The sequence below is a fragment of the Antrostomus carolinensis genome, unplaced genomic scaffold (genome assembly GCF_000700745.2).
Source record: "Antrostomus carolinensis isolate BGI_N321 unplaced genomic scaffold, ASM70074v2 scaffold8776, whole genome shotgun sequence".
Lineage (NCBI taxonomy): Eukaryota > Metazoa > Chordata > Aves > Caprimulgiformes > Caprimulgidae > Antrostomus > Antrostomus carolinensis.
The window spans coordinates 13,993-33,812 of NW_010321152.1; the positions used below are offsets into that span (position 1 = coordinate 13,993).

Consider the following 19,820-nt stretch of genomic DNA (forward strand, 5'->3'; position numbering starts at 1 on the left):
AATTGCAAGTTAGTCATTAAGAGTGGGCAAAAGGAGGCTGGTTGAATCATTCACCCAACGGAGGAGATGATTTCAGCAGAACAGAAATGCCCTGTCAGAATATGAGCAGTTTGGTCACTATTTTACAGGAAAACAAACAAACAAACAAACAAAACAAGTGAGTATTGTCCCTGCTGGGATTGCTATGTCAAATTAAAACAAAATCTAAATACTTTACCTTTATATATATACTAGAGGGAATTAATTGTGTCTGATTTTAGGTAGCTTATTCTCACACCACTCCTGTTTGGCAAATGGAGAGAGAAATTCACCTTGAGTGGGTGATTCCATGCACCTAATAAACTGAATCAACCTTGTGAAAGGTTCTCTTCTCTCCCCTGACAGCAATGACTGTGCATGTCAGTTAGGCACTACTCTAAGGCCAGCTGCAAATATATCTTTGCTGCCAGCTCCTCTGAATTCCCTTAAATTCAACCAGTTCATTCCTTTTAATACTAGCCAATTTGCAATCACAAAATCTATAAAATGTGATGCCCATATAAAAATCAAGTGCTGTTCTCTCTTTGCTTTCCAGGATATTTTTTGTTTATTTGTCCTTTTTAAAACTCAGCTCCTTTTGCTGTGTTTGATTTTGGTTGCTTTAGAAACCGTTTTTGAAGGATTTTGTACAGCCATCAGGCTAAAAATCGCACTCATTTAGGAACTGGGACCTAAGACTCTCTGTTCCTGGTGCAGACATTTGCAGCAAACACCAAACACTGATAAAAACAAAACTTGTTGGCATTGCAGTTTGGCTGGGTTTCTTAAGTTTAAACGGGTTTTTTTTATAACAAAGTGGAATTTCCTGAAACAACCATAGAAGGAATCTATGTAGCCTCACTTGGGCCACGGTAGAGGGGTAAAAGCTGATTTTTACTTCAGAGAGTTTATGTCAAGCCTAGATAATTTCAAACACTTTCAATTGAGATGAAAGATGCCCATTTCATTACAGAATGTTTATTAAGGGCTTTGAGTACAGATAAATTATTTCAGTATTCCATGAAATTTTGCAATACAAAATGTTATTCTTGCTTGAATCATTCTCCTACCAGCAGTGCAGACAACTTGCCAAAACCAGGAACTCGGACCTGCACTTGAGCATGCCTCTCAACATAAGATCAGTAAAGAAAGTAAATCCTGTAGCTTCAAAGTACAACTGCTTAAAAGCTGCAAGCCTTAGGAAGGTGTAGTTCATTTGTATTAGTGTGAGCATGAATATGATGCTTGTATTAGTTGGAGAATGGGCTCTGATAGTGTGAAATACACAACAAGATGGTGTAGAGCATCAGCTCTTTATTATTTAATACCAATTCTGAAGTAAAAAACAAGAGCTTTTTTATCCAGATTTTCCCCTTTTCTTTGGAAAAATGGCCCAATGAAGCTCAGTGCAAAAAGATTACAGCTGTGCCATTGTCATCTTGTAGAGTTTAGCATTTTATAATTTAGTTTTCAGAAACATTTCAATGAATTACACACTTTATAAAACCTGTAAAATATAGAAAAAAAAAAGCATGAGCCATGTGAAGAACTGAGGATCTCCAGTAACACCGTATATTCCAGCCTCTGTCTGCAGTTCAGGTACTTACTGCAGTATGAGGCAGAAGGTCAAGACTCAATAAAATACAGGTGTGATTAAGCCACATTTTAAATATTACCAAAGAGTGTAAATAAGAAAACATAAAAAAAAATTCTGTATATATTCATAAACCACAGGAGACTTCACTGTGGAACAACTGGACTTGTATGAAATTACCGACATGGATATTTCATGTCTGGAACATAGATATACCTGAATTGCAACATGACTTCCATTTGCTGCAAAGAACTCTGAATCTGATCCTCTGACATATTTTCTCTCCAGTTACTCACTCAAAAATATTAGGACCAGTAATTTAATCATATCAGTGTAGGTTCAAACCCTTATCGGCCTCTGACTAAAAACCTACTTAAAGGTAACGAAGTGCTTTCTAACAGAGATCACCAGGAAATTAGATCACATTGATTTGGGAAATCAGTTTGCAAGGAGAGAAATTCACTGCTGGCAGTTTCAGTCCTACTGCCTCCTCTACTGTGGGAGTTTGTTTCCTTCAAAATACCAGCCTCTGAATTTTCCTTAACATAGGCCTTGCTATTTCCCAATTTTCTCCTCTATCACACAAGCTAATCCATCTCTGTGGTGTTTTTCCCTGTGCCACGTGTTCCCTAAAGCTTGGCTAAAGACTATTAGAGTTTCTCTTGTTTTTAAGTTTGAAATACTACTGATTTTCCTGGGAAGTTACAGCTGTAAATTGATCAAATGGAGACAGATAATAGTGACCACAGTTCTCATCTAATCAAGCTTGTCCATTGTATCTCCCTTCTCCTAGGGTGAGGGGGTCTTAGCATGCACAGACTTCACTGGTAATTACAGCAGATTCAGCATAATTCAGACACTTTAGCATCTCATTGTAAGCTTTGTGCATTGTATATTTTAGTTTTCAATGCACCTGTGGGTAGACAAGGTGATTCTCCTCTTAATAGTGAAAACTGCCTCACTAATTTAAATATTTCAACCCAGCCCTTATTCTGAGCTCTGTACAAGCCCCACACAGATTTCCAGGTTGTTGCACTATTTAACAAGGAAAACAATCACACCTGAGACTGCAAATGTATAAATGGATCTGGATTGTGCAGCAAGTGACACCATTATTCATTTATATTATTCTCTCTATTTCTATTATAAACTCTTGTCTGTCTAGGGCTTCAGTCATAATCTGTTTTGCTTGGTGTGTTCAGAGGGACCATAAGGACAGAACTTTTTCTGCTGCTGTGGATCTGGTTAAAACCCAAGCCAAATTAAACAAATACAGAAGAGCAGGCTGCCACATAATTAGAAGCTGCTAGGGATTGCTAGGCCTGAGGCCAAGACTGAGTGCTAAATCCACCTCAGGAGCACTAAGATATTGCAGTGGCTGTGGATTATTTTAGAGGTGAGATTCACTAATTACTACTTTTTTATTGTAGAAGCATCAAATTTTACCTGTGGATCAAGACTGATTCCACTGAGCACTGTATACTGTATGCCACTTGCATTTAATTTCAGTGCCATCTTCTTGCCTGCCCTCACTCAGGCTGTTGCATTACTGAATGTTTACATACTGATACAAATCTTGTAAAGGCAAGGACGTGTCAGTGGGTGACACTGGTTGTGGTATAGTTGTATTTCAGCACTTTAAATTCAGTCAGTGTCTTCTGAGTAACTGCTACATTTAATTTAACAGCTCCTTTGTCATTGCAGATAATGATAGGAGAAGGAATTCTCTACTGTTGCCTGTCCAAGAGAAGAAATGGGATTGGAACAGAGGCCAATATTAATGCAGGAGGATGCAACTTCAATTCTTTTCTTAGAAGAGCTGTCAGATTTGTTGGTGGGTTTCAAATGTTAGTGACAAAGAACTTTCCATATACATTCAATTTTCACCATGCAGGTTTCCTTCTCTGAAACAACCCTGACAGGGCTGTGTCACTAGCATAGATCTTCTTCTGCCAGAGAAGGCAAGAAGAAACTGTCAAAGGGAGCGACAGAGCAGCCCCATACTCAGTAATGCAGCATCTACACTCTCCATTTTCCCTTTCTTCTCCTGTACTGTTGTCAGTGTTTCTAAAAGAATAATTTGTTTTTCCTCCTCTGCCCACCCTGAGCTGGCTTCCTTTTAATGGTTTCAGTGTATAGTTTCCCCTGCCTGTCTTCCGTGCATCGTAAGGAGTCAACCCGCCTGACACAGTATTCGTCATGACAGTAAAAACTTGTCAGAAACTGTCAGTAGATTTGACATTCTTTTTCTGGGATGTGTTTATCTACTTCTTGAAAAAGGGATACAATCTGGTAACCTAATGATAGAGAGGGATATGTTGAATTGTTTTATTATGCTTTGTTTTAATTAATTTATGAATACTGAACTTGAAAAGGCAACTGGACTTTGTTCCCCTCTTACAGTTAATTTCCTCTACCAATGAGTGGCTAAAAGGAAGGTTTTTTCAGTTCCAGAAATCTTTATTAGAGAGGGCAGCAGACTGAAAACCTGGTAGGAGGGCTATACACTAGGTTTCTGCATTCTGGCAAGCAGGGAGGTCATGACAGGAGAGGTTAATACAGTCTATGACCAGTAAAGCTCTTAAGAGCAGCAGTGAGGAAGTGAGCAGAGGGGATGCAATGAGGACTGTAAAGATACCATGCTCTTCACTTCTCCTTCTGTAGGCATCCCATTCCATCACCAAAAAAAAGGCTCAAAGATGCATGAATTTCATTCTTGTTTCATACTCTGAATTTGCATTTTCTTTCATATTTTAGTGACTTTAGCATTCAATTTTAAGATGAAAAATAAATTTATTTATATGAATACAAGTAGGGAACTAGAAGTAAATTTTTAAGGGGAAGGCAGTGAAAATGCTCAGTGAAACAATTGCATTTACTTCAACTGCCTTGTGAATTTGGCATTGACAGAAACATTGATCAATTACCAAAAATACTTAAATGTTTGGACTTGTAGCAAGGACATGGTACTCAAGAAATAACAGAAGTGTGAAGGTAGCCCAAGTTATTATCAGCTGATGAGTCCCTGATGGTAAAAAGAGAACAGGAGGTCCTCAGAGCAGTGAGTTAATGGGCAGCTGTCACTATTATTAAAAGCCTGTATCCAGTGGGCAAGTCCAAGGACTGGATGAGCACATATGGTCTCCTCAAAGAGTTGGCTGTCCTTTAGGCAGTTCAGAAAACTGCTTTCCAAACTGAAGCAGCTGCAGTGTAGTTCACTTTTATGAAAAGATGTTGGAAGACATCAAGCCATCAAAATGAAGTGTTAAGTATCAACAGGAAGAAAACATGCATAAATAATCTTAATTTTTTACATTAAAGAATTCAACTTTGCAATAAGCTTTCATTAAACAAATAGATCTTATTCTTCAGTTAAATTCTTTCAAGTCCAATGACACAAGCCACCAGAATTCCATTGAATGTATTTTGTCACAATTAATTAATCTAATATAATGAAGTTAACAAGCTCTATTGATTTCTTTCCTAGGTGTCCATGTGTTTGGTCTTTGTTCTACTGCTCTTGTTACTGACATTATACAGCTATCAACAGGATATCAGGCACCATATTTCCTAACTGTTTGCAAGCCTAACTATACATCCTTAAATGTATCCTGCTCAGAGAATTCATATGTTGTGGAAGATATTTGCTCAGGAGCTGATACCAGTATTATCAATGCTGCAAGGTTGGTTCTATCTGTCATTGTGTACATTTTTAAGTATTAATTTTATTTTTTACTTTCTGTTCCAGTTTCAAGATTTTATTTTTTTTTTGTTAAAGTCTGAATTAGTTTTGTCAGTTTTTTATAACAAAGGTGAGAGCATGAGTGTCTTTTTAGTGATGTTCAGTTCTCTGTATAAAGGTATTAGGCCAGCAGACTGTCAGATTCCAAAGCACAGTCGTTAGTAGCTAGTTATTTTCCCTCCTTCAAAGGAAATTATTTCCTATACAAGTACTAATATGTATAGCTTCTATTGCTTTTCCCAGTGGGATCTGGGTAGGTTCCCTAACAGGTAGGGGAAGAAGTCACCCGAGTACTTTATCTGAGACCTCTGTATAGCATACGTTACTTTTCTGGCATTTTGGTCTTAGTTTGTGAGGCTTGGTTTTAGGATTTGTCAGAGGAGTTTGTTTGTTTTCTGTTTCTCTGCTTGATTAAGTTTTTTATATTGACAGCATTGAAAAAAACACTTTATTAGAGGAAAGACTACAACAGTGCAAATCTGTGTGTTCCCAAACACATGCCTTTTCTTTCATGTATTTCTAACTGGTGGTTTATCCTCCTTGATCATTTAGCCTTTAGCCTCCCTACTTAGACAGCCAGGAGAGAATTTAATATCAGTTATAATAGCAGGTTTTGGACATGCATATCATTCAAATTGAGATATAAACCAGACTATATATGTTATTTTAAACAAGCTTGATGTGATAAAATAGTGATAATTCAATTACTGACGACAAGGAATCTGAAGGTATAAGTCAGTAAGTTGTACTGTTCCAATACATCTGCTACTTGTTAGTTCAGGGACTTCATAAGTATGAAGTGTCCTAAATATAAGCACTATACTACTGAGTGAAGCTCTTCACTGAATACAATAGTAGTCTTCTGTGTCTTTTGCACACGAGGTTAACCTTTATTGCTTGTTAGTCATTGAATGTTTGAATGTTTTTCAGTCCTTCAGAAATTTGGTGCTTTTTTAACTCTCCTGCTCTCCAAAAGGAACAGCAAAATTATAGAATGCTTGAAATGACTACAGTTTTTGTTTCTGACTCAGCTGCATTATTTCTCTGTGTACCTTAGCAGTAGACATGAGGCTGTGTTACTTCTGTCACATCCACTTCACTAAAGCTTTGCACTACTTTCTTGTTCTCTGTGCAGCCTCAGATGCTAGCTTCTGTTTTAACTTTATGCCTCATGGCTTTACATTTTTGTCACACGGATATTATCAAAATGTTCTGTCTATATATTAAGGCACCTTCCCCTCCAATTTGTTTGCTTTTCCATTTATTTCAATGGTCAACACACTTGGGAATCAAAATCATTCACTTTGTCTTCTAGCAAATCTTGTAACCTGTTTCGTTTCACCAGGACAAACCACTTTCATTGATGTTTAAAGACCCTCAATTATTTGATGTATTTGGTCTTAAATATGTCTAAGTTGGCTAAGACTCATAATTAGCATAGATTAATTTGCCATATCCTTTCAATTTATATATGTGGGCATGATCCAGAGCTGGAATGAAGGATTGTAGCTCTATTTGGCCCCAAAAGATTGGTGACAATAGTTTTGGTGAAAGGCATAACCAGAATTACTGTATCAGCCTTCACCTCACTGTCACTTTTCCCATAACCATTTGCTGTCACTGGGATACTGTCACTGAAGCATGATGCTTGCAAGCAGTGTCTGGCACTTACATGGTGTCCCAGGGAAATCAGTGTAGCTTTACATGTAAGCAGGCAAAAAAATTTTCATTAATTTTATCTCATTCATTTCATTATCATCTCAAATATGTTACCTGCTGCTCTGAATTGACTGCCTGTAGCCATTCCAAAAATATTGATCACTCCTAAGTTTAAATATCATCACTTCCAAAAACCAGCAAAATTAGTTGTAACGTATTAAGACTAAGCAACCTGGTTTTGTGTGTTTCTGTTTCTTTAGGAAGATGACCGTATATTAATAACTCAAATTTATTCCCATCATAGAGGATACATTTGGTGATCTATAATACTCTGGCACCACCCTCAGTTTCTCCTTAATTCAATTTTATTGCATTTTTCCTTTATTAAATTGTTTCTTCCTTATGCTTGTCTTAACTTTAGCAAAGTGATCAGCGCTTGTATAGGATCTAGTATAGGAGTTATGGTATAACTTCTCCAGCCCAGGAGGTTAATACAACTTCAATAATTTCAGTTTTTAAGGGACCCAGTCTTCTGATATTGCTAATGGCCTTCATTTTTCATTTCTACTTCCCAGAAACTTTGGCTCCAAAAATTTGCCTCTAGACTCCACAATGAAAAGTATAGAGAAGAACCCATAATTATCTAGCTGTATATATGGAATAATTTTCTGCAACATCCTCAAATATCCAGTGGTTTCCTTTGTCCATCTTTTCCTCTATTTATCTTCAAAGAGCCTTTTCAGTCATTTCTATTCAGATCTCCAGTGAGTTTTCTATCCTCTATCATTTCTGATGTTCTGACTCAGTATGACTTTCTCTCTCAGTACGACTCTTTCTCATCGTTGTTCCCCCTCTACACATCTTCATGCATGAGCATTTAGAGTGATACACTGTCATCTGAGTTCAGGGCATGTTTTCTTTGAGACCTTTGTTCACATTTTCAATACAGAGCCATACAAAAAGGCTACATATTGTTAGTTTGAATTATTTTCATTTTAGATTAAAAGGTAACCAATAGAGGAACAAAAGCAGCGTCACCATTAGAGGGTACGCAGACTCTGTACACATTTAGTCTGTAACATGCTGTGCTTGCCCTGAAAGCATATGAATAGAAAACCATTCTAATAAAGAGAAAATTGACTGTAGCATAGTGACACATCTTACATACTATAAAAATGTTGTCAAATTAAGGTGAAGTTCTGAGTGGTACTAAAGTTCATAAAAGCAAATCTACACATTAGCTCCACAGAGATGACTGTAAGTAGATTTTTGCTTCCACTAAAACCCTAAAACCTGCACAGGGTAAAGGAATAGATTAGAAATAAATATTTACTTTTTTTTCATGTCTTTATCCTCCTGTCCTCAACCCTGAACTTGTTCCCCAGGGATACTGTTTGTGAAAGGTTTGTTCAGGAGGAAAAACTAAAACAAAAAAAAAATGAAAAAAAAAGTAGAATAATTCAGGTCTGTCTGAGGAAACAAAAAAGCAATCCTGCTGATTTCATCTTGGCCATGATCATGAACCTGCTGGATCCATGGGCTCAAATTCAGGTCAGTAGTGTGGCATTCACACTGAACTACATGCACACTTTTATCACCGATGAATTATTTAGAACAGACAAGGCAAAATGCATAGGAAATAAATTTACAAAGATGACTCTCTGTTTTGCAGAAAAATGTCTTTGTGTCAAGGTAGAGGACTATGTTTCAGTCTTTGCTATTTTAAGCTAGCTAACTCAGGTGCTGCTAGGAAAATAGCTATACGTGGAGCCCAGTTAGGGTTGCAAGACCCATCTGCAAAGCTGAATGATTGTTCAAGTATTTATCCCAAGCTGAGCTTTCTTAGGTAAAAGTGGCTGCTGTGGCTGCAAGGTGGACATACCCTTCTTCACCAAGATAGCAAGCATATTACATTCCATGTCCATGCCATTCTAAGGAGATGAACATACAGATATAAACTGCTGTATGTCGTCACTGCATCTTACTCACTTCTAGAGCTCTAAGGTCCTAAAAGTTTTTAGGACTTCTACAAGCTATGAACTAGATGTCTGCCCTAGAACAGGTGTTACTGAATCCACCCCCAGCTAAGATTTTCTCTCTGCTATGCAAAAATCTCTCCTTCATGTTTCACTTTTATTTTGTTGTTTTTAGAGGATTGAATTGGGTCTATAAGAATAATGTTAAAATGTCAGAAGGCCTTATGTGACGGTTCTATGCAGCTGCTACTTACACGAAACCCCCTTTCTTTGGTCAGAGATGTAGAAGCTGTCATTTTTAATTTTCATATCGTAGTTTCTGACTCATGACACAGTCCACATCATTCAAGTCCCCAGGTTTTCAATGGGAGCAGAAGGTTGTCAGCAGTTTCAAGAATAGACCTGATATTGCCTGTCTCACACAGTTTGGACATATTTTCATTTACCCTCTTGTTTTGGGCTTCAGGAAGGAGCCTAGTAACTCTTAAAATGTTCTCTCCGTGTTCTTGTGCTCCATTCACTCCTGTCATGTTATAAACCACTGAAATTTAAAAAATAAACCTGAAGACATGGCAAATAAAGATGTAGTTTGCCTCTGTCTCAGAAAAATGTCACCCTGTCGTCCCCCCATTGTTAGAGCAACAAAGCAGAGGCACAAAAATTATTAATTCAGTTGCTGAACTTAGGACCTGATTATCAAAGTGTATGACTCTTTACTTTGAAAAAAGTCCAAGTGAAGTCAGTGAGAATAATCATAAGGTCAAGGTTCATGCATTAAGTTGTATAATTATGTACTTACCGAAAATTACGGAAATTTATATACAGAAAGAAATGTATAGATACTTCTCTCAATCAAGCATTCAGTCTTTAGCTCATTCCCACTGTTCTCTTAGTACACATGCTTTTCTTAATACATAAAAAGAGTTTCATGCTAAATATTTACTTTAAAACAAAGACATTTCATTAACTTTGGTCTTTTTTAGATTATAGAAAAGAAATTTAGAAATTACATATTATTGATCAATCATATATTGCTTAGGAAGTGTAAGCTGAAAATGACTATACCAGTCAGTGGTTTTTTCAAGTGAACACTAGTATGGTGTATTTGAATTGAGAAGCATAATTTGAGTGTCCTTTCTTGGCAGAAAGTCATTCCCTTCTCAACATGCCACCCTGGCAGCCTTTGCAGCAGTGTACATTTCGGTGAGTAACCAACTCTGTTCATTTTCATTTATGCAAGACAAAAGTCAGAAAGTAATTTGCTATATATTGTAAAGTGATGTGTTGCCTGGATATTCTGGATAGATGTAAGTTTTTATCTTCCCAGTTTGAAAGCAAAATTAATCTAGTAACAGGTAAAATAAAACCAGCCCTATTAAGAAGATAGAGAAGATTCATCTGCTTCACATCCTTTGTTAAGAAGCAACAAAATGTGTAATGTTAAAGTATGTTTGATACCTCATATTATTCACATATAAAATGCAGTGCTTATCTGTCTTAGAAGGAGATATTTTAACTTACCGTTCAAATTAACCTTTATGTGTTCTGCCTTTTCTTTATTGCTGTCTTCACTTGACTTGCTGCTTTTAAACTTGTGGCATTAAGGAAAAAACATTTACGTGGTGTAGTTTCATTTGACCTCCATAGAATTGCAGCATGGATGAACTGGCACAGTCACTCCCAGAGGCCTCCAAGGTGCTACTGCAAAGCAAGTGAATAAAAACCATCAGTAACTAGCAGGGAATTGTAGGACATGCTGCAGCAATCACAGTTGATTTTCCACATCTAACCAGTGACAGTTCTTCAATATGGGCTACAATGTTTGTCTGAGTGACCACTTACTTGAAGTTTGTTTTGTTTTGTTTTTTTAAAAACGTAATTATATCCCTCATGCTATAAAAGTCAGAGGAAAATAACAACAACTAGTTAATCAAATTAGATAATGGAATTGTGCATGTACTGGGAGCTTGTCAAGTATTTATTCTGCCCAGGGAAAGACCAAAATTCCAAATAATACTGATGAACCACCTCCCCTGACATCATGGCCTCCAGTTGAGAAACAGTTCTCTAAAGCATCAGGTGGTAGCTTTTCTTAGAACAGGTTATTGCTTTCATCTGGCATGACATCTGGCTTCTGTATTTCAGAAGCAGTGGCTTCTTAGTCACATTTACAGAACATTTAGGCTCTGACTGTGAATGGTATTTAGGCATAAAATCCTTATCCTAATTGCTGTCAATAAGCAACACTGCCTGTGAGTTTGGAAATCCATTCCTTGTGATTTCAGATCTTCCTGCTGTAAGTGAGCAAATTTTAACAGGGCTGTAAAATAAAATTAAACTGATTATTTGCAATACTGCTGTGTAATAGTGATCTATGTGTGAAAGAAACATTAAATGTGATAAATTAATATTCTCTTAAGTAAACTTAAGTTTCTTCAACTGCATCTTCATTTCTTTTTTCAAGATGTACTTCAATTCTACGTTAACAGACTCCTCAAAACTTCTGAAACCACTCTTGGTCTTTGCTTTTATCATCTGTGGAATTATATGTGGTCTGACTCGTATTACCCAGTATAAGAATCATCCAGTTGATGTTTACTGTGGCTTTCTCATAGGAGGAGGAATTGCTCTCTATTTGGTAAATATAATATTCATGTAGTTAAGTTTTAGCAAATAAAACTGATAAGGCTGTAATAACAGTACTGGTATTTTTTATTAAACCTTTCATCATGGTCACATGCCATAATTAAAAATATAGTCAAAGTGTGTTGAAGATTATGATGTTAGGGGTAAGCACTTTAAAAATAAACAGGGAAAAGCAAATATGTATTTCAATTTAAAGTGCCATAACAGTGCACAAAGTGGTATATAATCATCTGGCACTGTATACAGAAACAGCTCTAACATTATGTACTTCATTAAAGACTTAAAGATACTCATCTTTTCTACTCCACACTTACAAGCATAACCCAAGAAAAATATTGGATTAATTGGTGTTTGTTGCCAGCCTGAGTTTATATTGCCAACATTAGCTTTATGATCTCAAAAAAAAAAATGGTTGAATTAATATGCAGTAATTCAGCTGAGTAAATTGCTGAACCTGCAACAAATCAAAGGCAGTATTACACCCTTGTGATTCTTTGGAGCTTTTGGGGAAACTATGCAGGGGAAGTAGGATGCCCAAGCCAGGTTATTCCTATACTTTTCCTGTGTACTGGGTTGAAACAGATGTAGCACCTTGGGAGGATCTATAAAGGGAGTATGTAGGATAGGCCTGTTTATATCTGTCGGTAAGAAGCTCAAGCATTTGCTTTTGCTTGCTGCTCTCAGCATGTCTCCAACATGACTCTTGCATTAGCTGTTCAACACAGTGTAAAGCCCGGTGCCTGTGAGCAATCAGGAACTTCTACAGACAACATTTTTTCTCTAGTATGGGCAGGTGAACAAAAGAGTTTGAATAGCCAGTGGGATGGTTTTGACCCCCAAGAACTCAATGATGAATTTTAGTGTAATACTAAAATAGGTTCATATCCTATTACCCTTTTTTTCTGTGATATGATAATCTAAGGTACATGAAGATGGTTACAAAGGTAACCATTTTTACTAGGGGGAACATGGCTTTCACAGTGGCATAAGAAACAGCAACCAGGGTAGATAATAGAAACCCCACAAGCTACTGAAGTCAGTTTCTATGACTGCACTGTGCGCAGAAGGGCACTTTGTTGAGAATATTATTTCAAATGATTAAGCTGTTGTAGACTCTCACAAATGGAGCTGTTGTTCCCATGTTTGAAATCCACAAACAAGTATGTTCCTTGTTGGCTCTTCTGCATATACTGTTACATGACAACATACATCAGACACTATGTTGCCTGGATACCCCGTAGTCAGTAAATCTGCCCTGAAAACTGCACACCAATAAGAGGAAGGGGAAGGGAAATAATATGAAACTACACATAACTCAGAAAGGAGTGTAAAGAAAAAGTAACCTAAGTGACCGAGTCAGGCATTTGATCCTTTCATGGAATATTCTCTCTCAGTGGAGTCTTTTTAAAATAACAGCATTTTACAGTGATTCTGCTGAATAAGAAAATGCTGTACAACTAAATCTTGTAACAGTTCTGCGCCACTTGGAAAGCAGTTTTTAAAGGTGATAAATTGTTGTATCATGTAGTATTTTATTACATGGTTGTTATGCAGTAGAAAGGGCAGAATGACAGAGCAGAGAAAAACTCAAGCTGTAACAAGATTCAGTAAACCACAGCAGACAGTAGTGTGGCTGTAAAATAGCTTTGACTAGAAGACTGAAAACATTTATTTAATTATTTTCACAACAAAACATTATTTCCTCAGCTGTATCTGTTGCTTTATAAAATTAAAAAAACCAAAGGAAGCTAAATCTTTTCCTCAACTATTTATTGCCATGAACTATGTGCCCTAGTTATCTTACTGAGGCTACTTCATACATATCTGGTACATACACATGTACCAGACTGAGGACAGAATTTGGAATAAGAATATACTGGTGAGGAAAGGAAAGTGGGCATACCCTGTTAGTTAAGCTGGACTAATTCTATCACTCTATATTTATTTAAAGGCAGAACAATATAATTACAACACCAAATGTCTCTTTTTTCCATAACTGATTGTTGATACTTCTGTTCAAATATTAGGGCCTGTATGCTGTGGGGAACTTCTTACCAAGTGACGAGAATGTGTTTCACCCAAATTTTCACAGAGAACCTCTAAGGTCTTTGACAGACCTCAGTCAAGATGCCAACAGAATCCTGCCGGGTAAAAATGGTAGCAGCAGTGATGGCATTGTCTCTCACCGTACAGAAAGTATCCTGAATAGAAGCCACAGAGATTCAGGGTCTCTGACCAATATCAAGAGAGCAAATGCTGATGTAGAAATAATAACACCACGAAGCCCAATGGGAAAGGAAAATATGGTTACCTTCAGCAACACTTTGCCAAGAGTCAACACACCATCCTTGGAAGATCCAGCAAGACGAAATGCAACAATACACGCATCAATGGATTCTGCCCGTTCCAAACAGCTGCTTTCCCAGTGGAAGAACAAGAATGAAAGTCGAAAGTTGTCACTGCAAGTAATAGAGACTGAATCTGGCCAGTCACCACCAAGGGCTATCGAAATGAGGTCAAGCTCAGAACCTTCCAGAGTGGGTGTAAATGGTGATCATCACGGCCCAACTAGCCAATACCTGAAAATTCAACCTGGCAGTGTACCAGGTTGTAACAATTCAGGTCTTTCTGGTGGGCCAAGGGTCTCTATTCAGTCACGACCTGGCTCATCCCAGCTAGTGCATATTCCTGAAGAGACTCAGGAGAACGTGAACACATCGCCTAAAAGTAGTTCAGCTAGAGCTAAATGGCTGAAAGCTGCTGAGAAGAGTGTTGCATGTAGAAGCAATAGCCAGCCAAGAATCATGCAAGTAATAGCCATGTCTAAGCAGCAAGGAGTGCTTCAAGGCAGTCCAAAGAGTTCAGAGGGAAGCACAGTCACCTGTACAGGAGCCATCAGATATAAAACTTTGATAGACCATGAGCCAAGTAGCATTGTCAGAGTTGAGGCCCATCCAGAAAATAACAGACCTGTAATTCAGATGCCATCAGAAGGTGAAGGAAGTGGGTCATGGAAATGGAAAGGTCCTGAAAAAATCACCCTTCGTCAAACATACGAGCTAAATGATCTTAACAGAGACTCTGAGAGCTGTGACTCCTTAAAAGACAGTTATGGGTCAGGTGACAGGAAAAGGAGCAACATAGATAACAGTGAGCACCACCATCATGGAATCACTACGATAAGAGTCACACCAGTGGAGGGAAGTGAGATTGGCTCAGAGACTCTGTCCATTTCTTCTAGCCGGGACTCAACACTTCGAAGAAAAGGTAACATTATTTTAATCCCTGAGAGAGGGAGCAGTCCGGAGAATACCAGAAACATCTTCTATAAAGGCACATCGCCCACACGAGCATACAAGGAATGAGAGGAGACACATCAGCTGGTCCGTACCACCACAAAGTAAACACATCTTGACACAGGTTCTGCTCTCTTTGTTTTGAGCTGATATTTACCTTTGATGTGCCAAATTACTGACCAGCAGCTCAACTGCTGTTGAATACTGCTGACGTGCAATGTGCATGAGCCTGTGGAAAGCATGTGGTGGAGGGAAAAGCACAATGCCAGAACCTAACTAATGTGAAACATTTTCAGGCAACTTGTTTCTTCAGACTCAAAACATTTATCTGAGGGTGATGGTGTCAATTAAAACAATGGTCTTGAACACAGACACTTTATTTCCTGAATGTGCCAACTTTTTATTTTATTTATATTTGTGTCCAAAATTGACTGAATTTTTCACAGCAAAGGCTGTATCAGTAGTATATATTCACCTTTGCAGAATTTGCACCAAATCTTTCATACAGGATGGTGCTGATGATAACTTTACATGTTTTGAAAAATTGCATACTTATTAGACTCTACAAATATATGACATTGATGTGAAGTTACTTTAAAAGTAATATTGCTAATACTATGATGATGCTGGCTGCATTCATTTAGCATAGGAAATATTTACAGCTTTGTTATAGTGGATCTGTCACATTCAAAGATCGCAAAGGTTTTGTGTAGTTCTTTAAGATGTCTACTGCAACAAACAATGTGTGGGTGACATTCCATTAGAATGGAATAACTATCTATTTTGAATAGTTTTGCTGCTACTGCTCAACTTTTGTTTAAGAACAGGTGCTACTAATGAAGAGGCTGCTTCTTAGTGGGCTAACTTGTAAATTGTTTTAAATTATGTTTTTAAGGGGTCTTTTAAAATACTACAAGTAATTCAGATTTTACATTTTTAAACCTCTTACTCTGTCTTTCAGCAACCCTTCAATTTTTCTATTAGTTTTTTAACCATATAATGCAAGACACCAATAACTGCAAGATGTGCAAATGTGAAAGATGAGCCACAAGTAAAAAATAAATGGCCACTTTCCTGACCAGCTTCCAAGGAGACAGTAATTATTATCAAAGCTCACACTTAGAAGCAGTCATTCACCTCACTTGCTTAGTATGCCACAAGAACAATCACAAGTTTCACCTCAGTTACCATCATTTAGGGAATTTATGCTTCACTTTAAAAACGGAATGCCTTGGTATTGCAGAATCACTGAATGAGTGTTGCATTGTGCCACTACTGCTGTTCACCTCCCTTGAGACACCCTCCAGAGCCCTCTTAAGCATTATATTTTTTTTCCCCACCACTGCCACTTAAGAATATGGAGGGTCTCTGCACTTGAAAGAACATGGATTATTTTAGTAAATTGAGCTGTATCACAAAAGAATTTGCCTGCTAAAAATCTCCATTGCCAAAAACTGTTGAAAGGATAAGCTCTGAAAGGAATAAGCATAGCATGTCCTGGGCATGCTTGAAGATATGCCTCACTACATTTGGCTCTGACTTAAATAAGTTAAACCATGAAGGAGCAGTACTCATCCAGTGCAGCTCCTCATTCTCTCCTAGATTATTTCCATCTGAAAGAGAACTACCATCTGCCACCTCCCAGCTTCCCTGCTAGGAGGGGGAGGGAATGGCTTAGCAGTCCCTTCACTGAGGAAGTAGTAGGAGGTCAGGTCTGTTCTCTGTCTTGAAAGGAGTGTTTTGGTCCAAGTCCTCTTCTGATTTAGGGTACCAAAGAACCAAACACATACCACATAGTTAGAACCTGTCTACAGACCCTACCCCACAGAACTGAGGAAAAGCCCACCCTACCCCAGCAAGTAGGAGGCAGAAGGAAGAATCATCCCATCCCAAGATAAATAGCACAACACACACACAGACCAAAACAAAAAAAAACCCCAAACCCTCAAAAACCAAAACAAAATCCCAACCCCAATCCTAGGTCATTTCAGAGGTATAAGGATGGTGTTTACTAATCTGTATAGAAGAAGGGATTCAGAGTCAATGGAAAGCTTTATATACCTTCCCAGTTACGTAGGTGCTCCAGGCTTATCCGAGTGCTGTTGGCCAAGCCTGTCAAGCAATGCTTCCCTCACCTGCCCATCACCCAGTGCTGTGGAAGAGTGTTGGTCCTTAAGGAAATGACCACACTTTTCCTGCTAGTATTAGAAGATGACCCCATCACACATTTGGTGATTGGGAGGAAGTATTCTGCAGGTTACTTGTATGAAGCTAACCAGTAGGGTTGCAGCATATTGTGTACGTTAAAGGTACAGTATGTTGAAGACACACTTTAAGGCACATTAGCTGGGAAAATAATCATAGATGCCAGGGAAGGGGGGGGAAAAATAAAATAATTTTTTACAAATATGTTCTCAGACTCTAGTATTTACAAGTCAGGATTTGTTTTTTCTTTTTAAAATGATGACTCTTTAGTCCTTGGTATTTAATATCAAATTTTGTACAAGGTTCCTATGAATTACAAACCCTTGGATTTTCATGAACAAAACCCTTTGGATTTAGTTTAGTCTAGGTACATGATAAAGCAGGTGATTAGCTTTAAAGGAATGGGTAAGACACAATCACTGTTGGCCTATCAATGCAGGGAAATAAGATGCAATCATTTGTTAGTTTGTATGTGCAGGGGAAAAGAACATAAGATGAACCTGGAAATAATGGAAAATTGAAATGGAGAATAATGGCAATAAAGCAAAGATTAGAAAATGTTCCCTCTGGCAATTTAGCTGTTTTGGAAACAGCAGGATTCCTGGTGGGAGTGTTTGTTCTTTATTCCTTGGTTTTAGTCAAATATATAATGGCATATGTGTTGCTTTTATTACTCTAAAACTTGCTGCACTATTTCAAGTGCAGTGTGATATTTTTCCTAAGGTTTCCTATTTCTTAACAAAAGATTTTAAAGCTCTTGTGTAATCATTGGAATTGTGTTTCTTTACATAAATATTGATATATTCTTTTTTACTCAAAGTGCCAAAGGCTACTGTTTTTAATAATGGCTTATCAAATTATATTACGTTAGAGAGCAGAAATGTAATAATATATACATTGGAACTCAGACCTCTGCATGTATATTTGATAAGGAGCCTTTTGTAAAATTACTCTTTGTTTACATTCCACTGATACCTTAATTTAAAATTAATCAAATTAACAGGTGACATCTTAGTGTTCTGATTTTCTTACTTGCTAACAGGCACGAATTTCTTTGTTAGGCTGTGCTTTACTGAGAAAAGAATATACTCAAAAATAAAATATGTTTTTAAATGAGAATTCTCTATATAAAGTATTGTGTTTAATAAAATGTTATGCAATGTTTTCAAATGGAAAAGAATTTGTAAATTGCTATAAATGTATTTTGTTAAATAAGTACAGATCAATGCTACTGTGTGAGTTTATTGTGCTAACATCATGAAAATAAAGATAAAATTCCTCATTGATACTCCGTCATCTCTGTGGTGAAGCAAAGTCTCATTCCTCCCCAAATTATTTTTCAATATTGAGTATCTCATCACGCGTAAGGACACATGTGAGGACATGTCTGCTAGATCACTCTGCAGAACCAGCTGCATTGCTAAGCCCCTAATGCCTCTAAACCACCTTGCTAGTGTTGGGTAGCGCTGCCAGACACAGTGAATCGCACCTTGGATTTGTGAATAAGAACAGGGCAGATGTCAGGAGCAAACCTGAGAGGAAGGGCTCTCCACAGGGGAAGAAGTTAGGATGCAGGAAACAGCGGGTGACATACACCCTTTGCTAAACAGTGAAAAATGGTGTATGAAGCAGCACACTGTCAAAATACTGTCTGATCTAGAAGCCACGCAAGGTACGTAACAGCAAACACTGTCTCCAAGCCTGTCTTGAAACACCCTGAAACAGGGCAACAGCAGGGCCCTAAGTGCCTGGGGTGGAAGACACTGCTGTAGCTGAGGCTACATGGACATTGCCAATGCCATAATAAGGACCACAGGGACCATCAGGGCCCCTGCCGTACACGGCAGCAAAGCAAACTGACTTTGAGAAGCTTTCCCATGTGTGCCGGGGCCTTTGGGCAGGCTGCCACTTTGTACCTGTGTGTCCAGCAGGTGACCTGCCTTGGCTGGGGTGGTGGAGGGACTGGGCAGCTGTTGGCGCTGCTGGCTCCAGCCAAGCACCACACTGCCGAGTGGTACAACAATGTCCTATGTGCGCAGTGCTCCCAGTGAAGGCATGCTGGGGTTGACTGGTGTCACTCCCAGTTGTGGTGCCGATCTGGGTCGCTTGGCAATCCCTATCCCAGGACTTCCATGACTATTTAAGACAGTGGCCCTCAGGCAAAAGAGAATTGGAAAACAGTACGTTGTTTCTTAGAGAAAGGGAGGTGTACGTACAGTTGTGATACTGCTCAGTCTGTGCTGACTGAGGGAGCTCTCTGCTTGTGGCTGGGGCTGGAGAATGTCCTGACCCCACTGCATGAGTAGCAGTTTCAGGAGAGGCCTTTCCTTTGGCCAGCAGCAGATGCTGGTGTGGCAGCACGTTATCTGCCCCAGCAGACGACTGCCTTGAATGAGCTGTGTGAAGCATGAGGGCTGGGAACCAGTTATGGTGTCCCACCCTCTGGGACATGTATTGGTAGCCTGGGAAAGCTACAGGCAGTGATGGCCCAGATATGGCTCAGGAAGGAGAAACCTCCCTACCTTCAGCCTGGGAAGGAGTGCCAGAGAGTAAAACAGATCCCACTAGGATATGACTCTGCTGAAAGCTGATGTCTAATTCAAGTCCAATCCGTTGTTCTCTGGGAATGGCCCCTTCCGAGGACTACAAAGGGGCCTAGACAATTAGTTCAAACATTTTAAAAG

At 38.4% G+C, this 19,820-nt stretch overlaps 1 protein-coding gene across 1 annotated transcript in view; it reads left to right on the forward strand.

Moving 5' to 3' along the window:
* Window positions 1-16,204, forward strand: part of PLPPR4 (phospholipid phosphatase related 4) — a 17,715-nt gene extending 1,511 nt beyond the window's left edge. The window contains exons 3-7 of the mRNA XM_010169817.2: window positions 3,317-3,446; window positions 5,100-5,295; window positions 10,135-10,192; window positions 11,454-11,627; window positions 13,663-16,204. Coding sequence (XP_010168119.2) covers window positions 3,317-3,446; window positions 5,100-5,295; window positions 10,135-10,192; window positions 11,454-11,627; window positions 13,663-15,000 — 1,896 coding nt within the window. The 3' untranslated portion in view covers window positions 15,001-16,204. The remainder of the gene's footprint in view (window positions 1-3,316; window positions 3,447-5,099; window positions 5,296-10,134; window positions 10,193-11,453; window positions 11,628-13,662) is intronic.
* The last annotated feature ends 3,616 nt before the right edge of the window (window positions 16,205-19,820 follow it).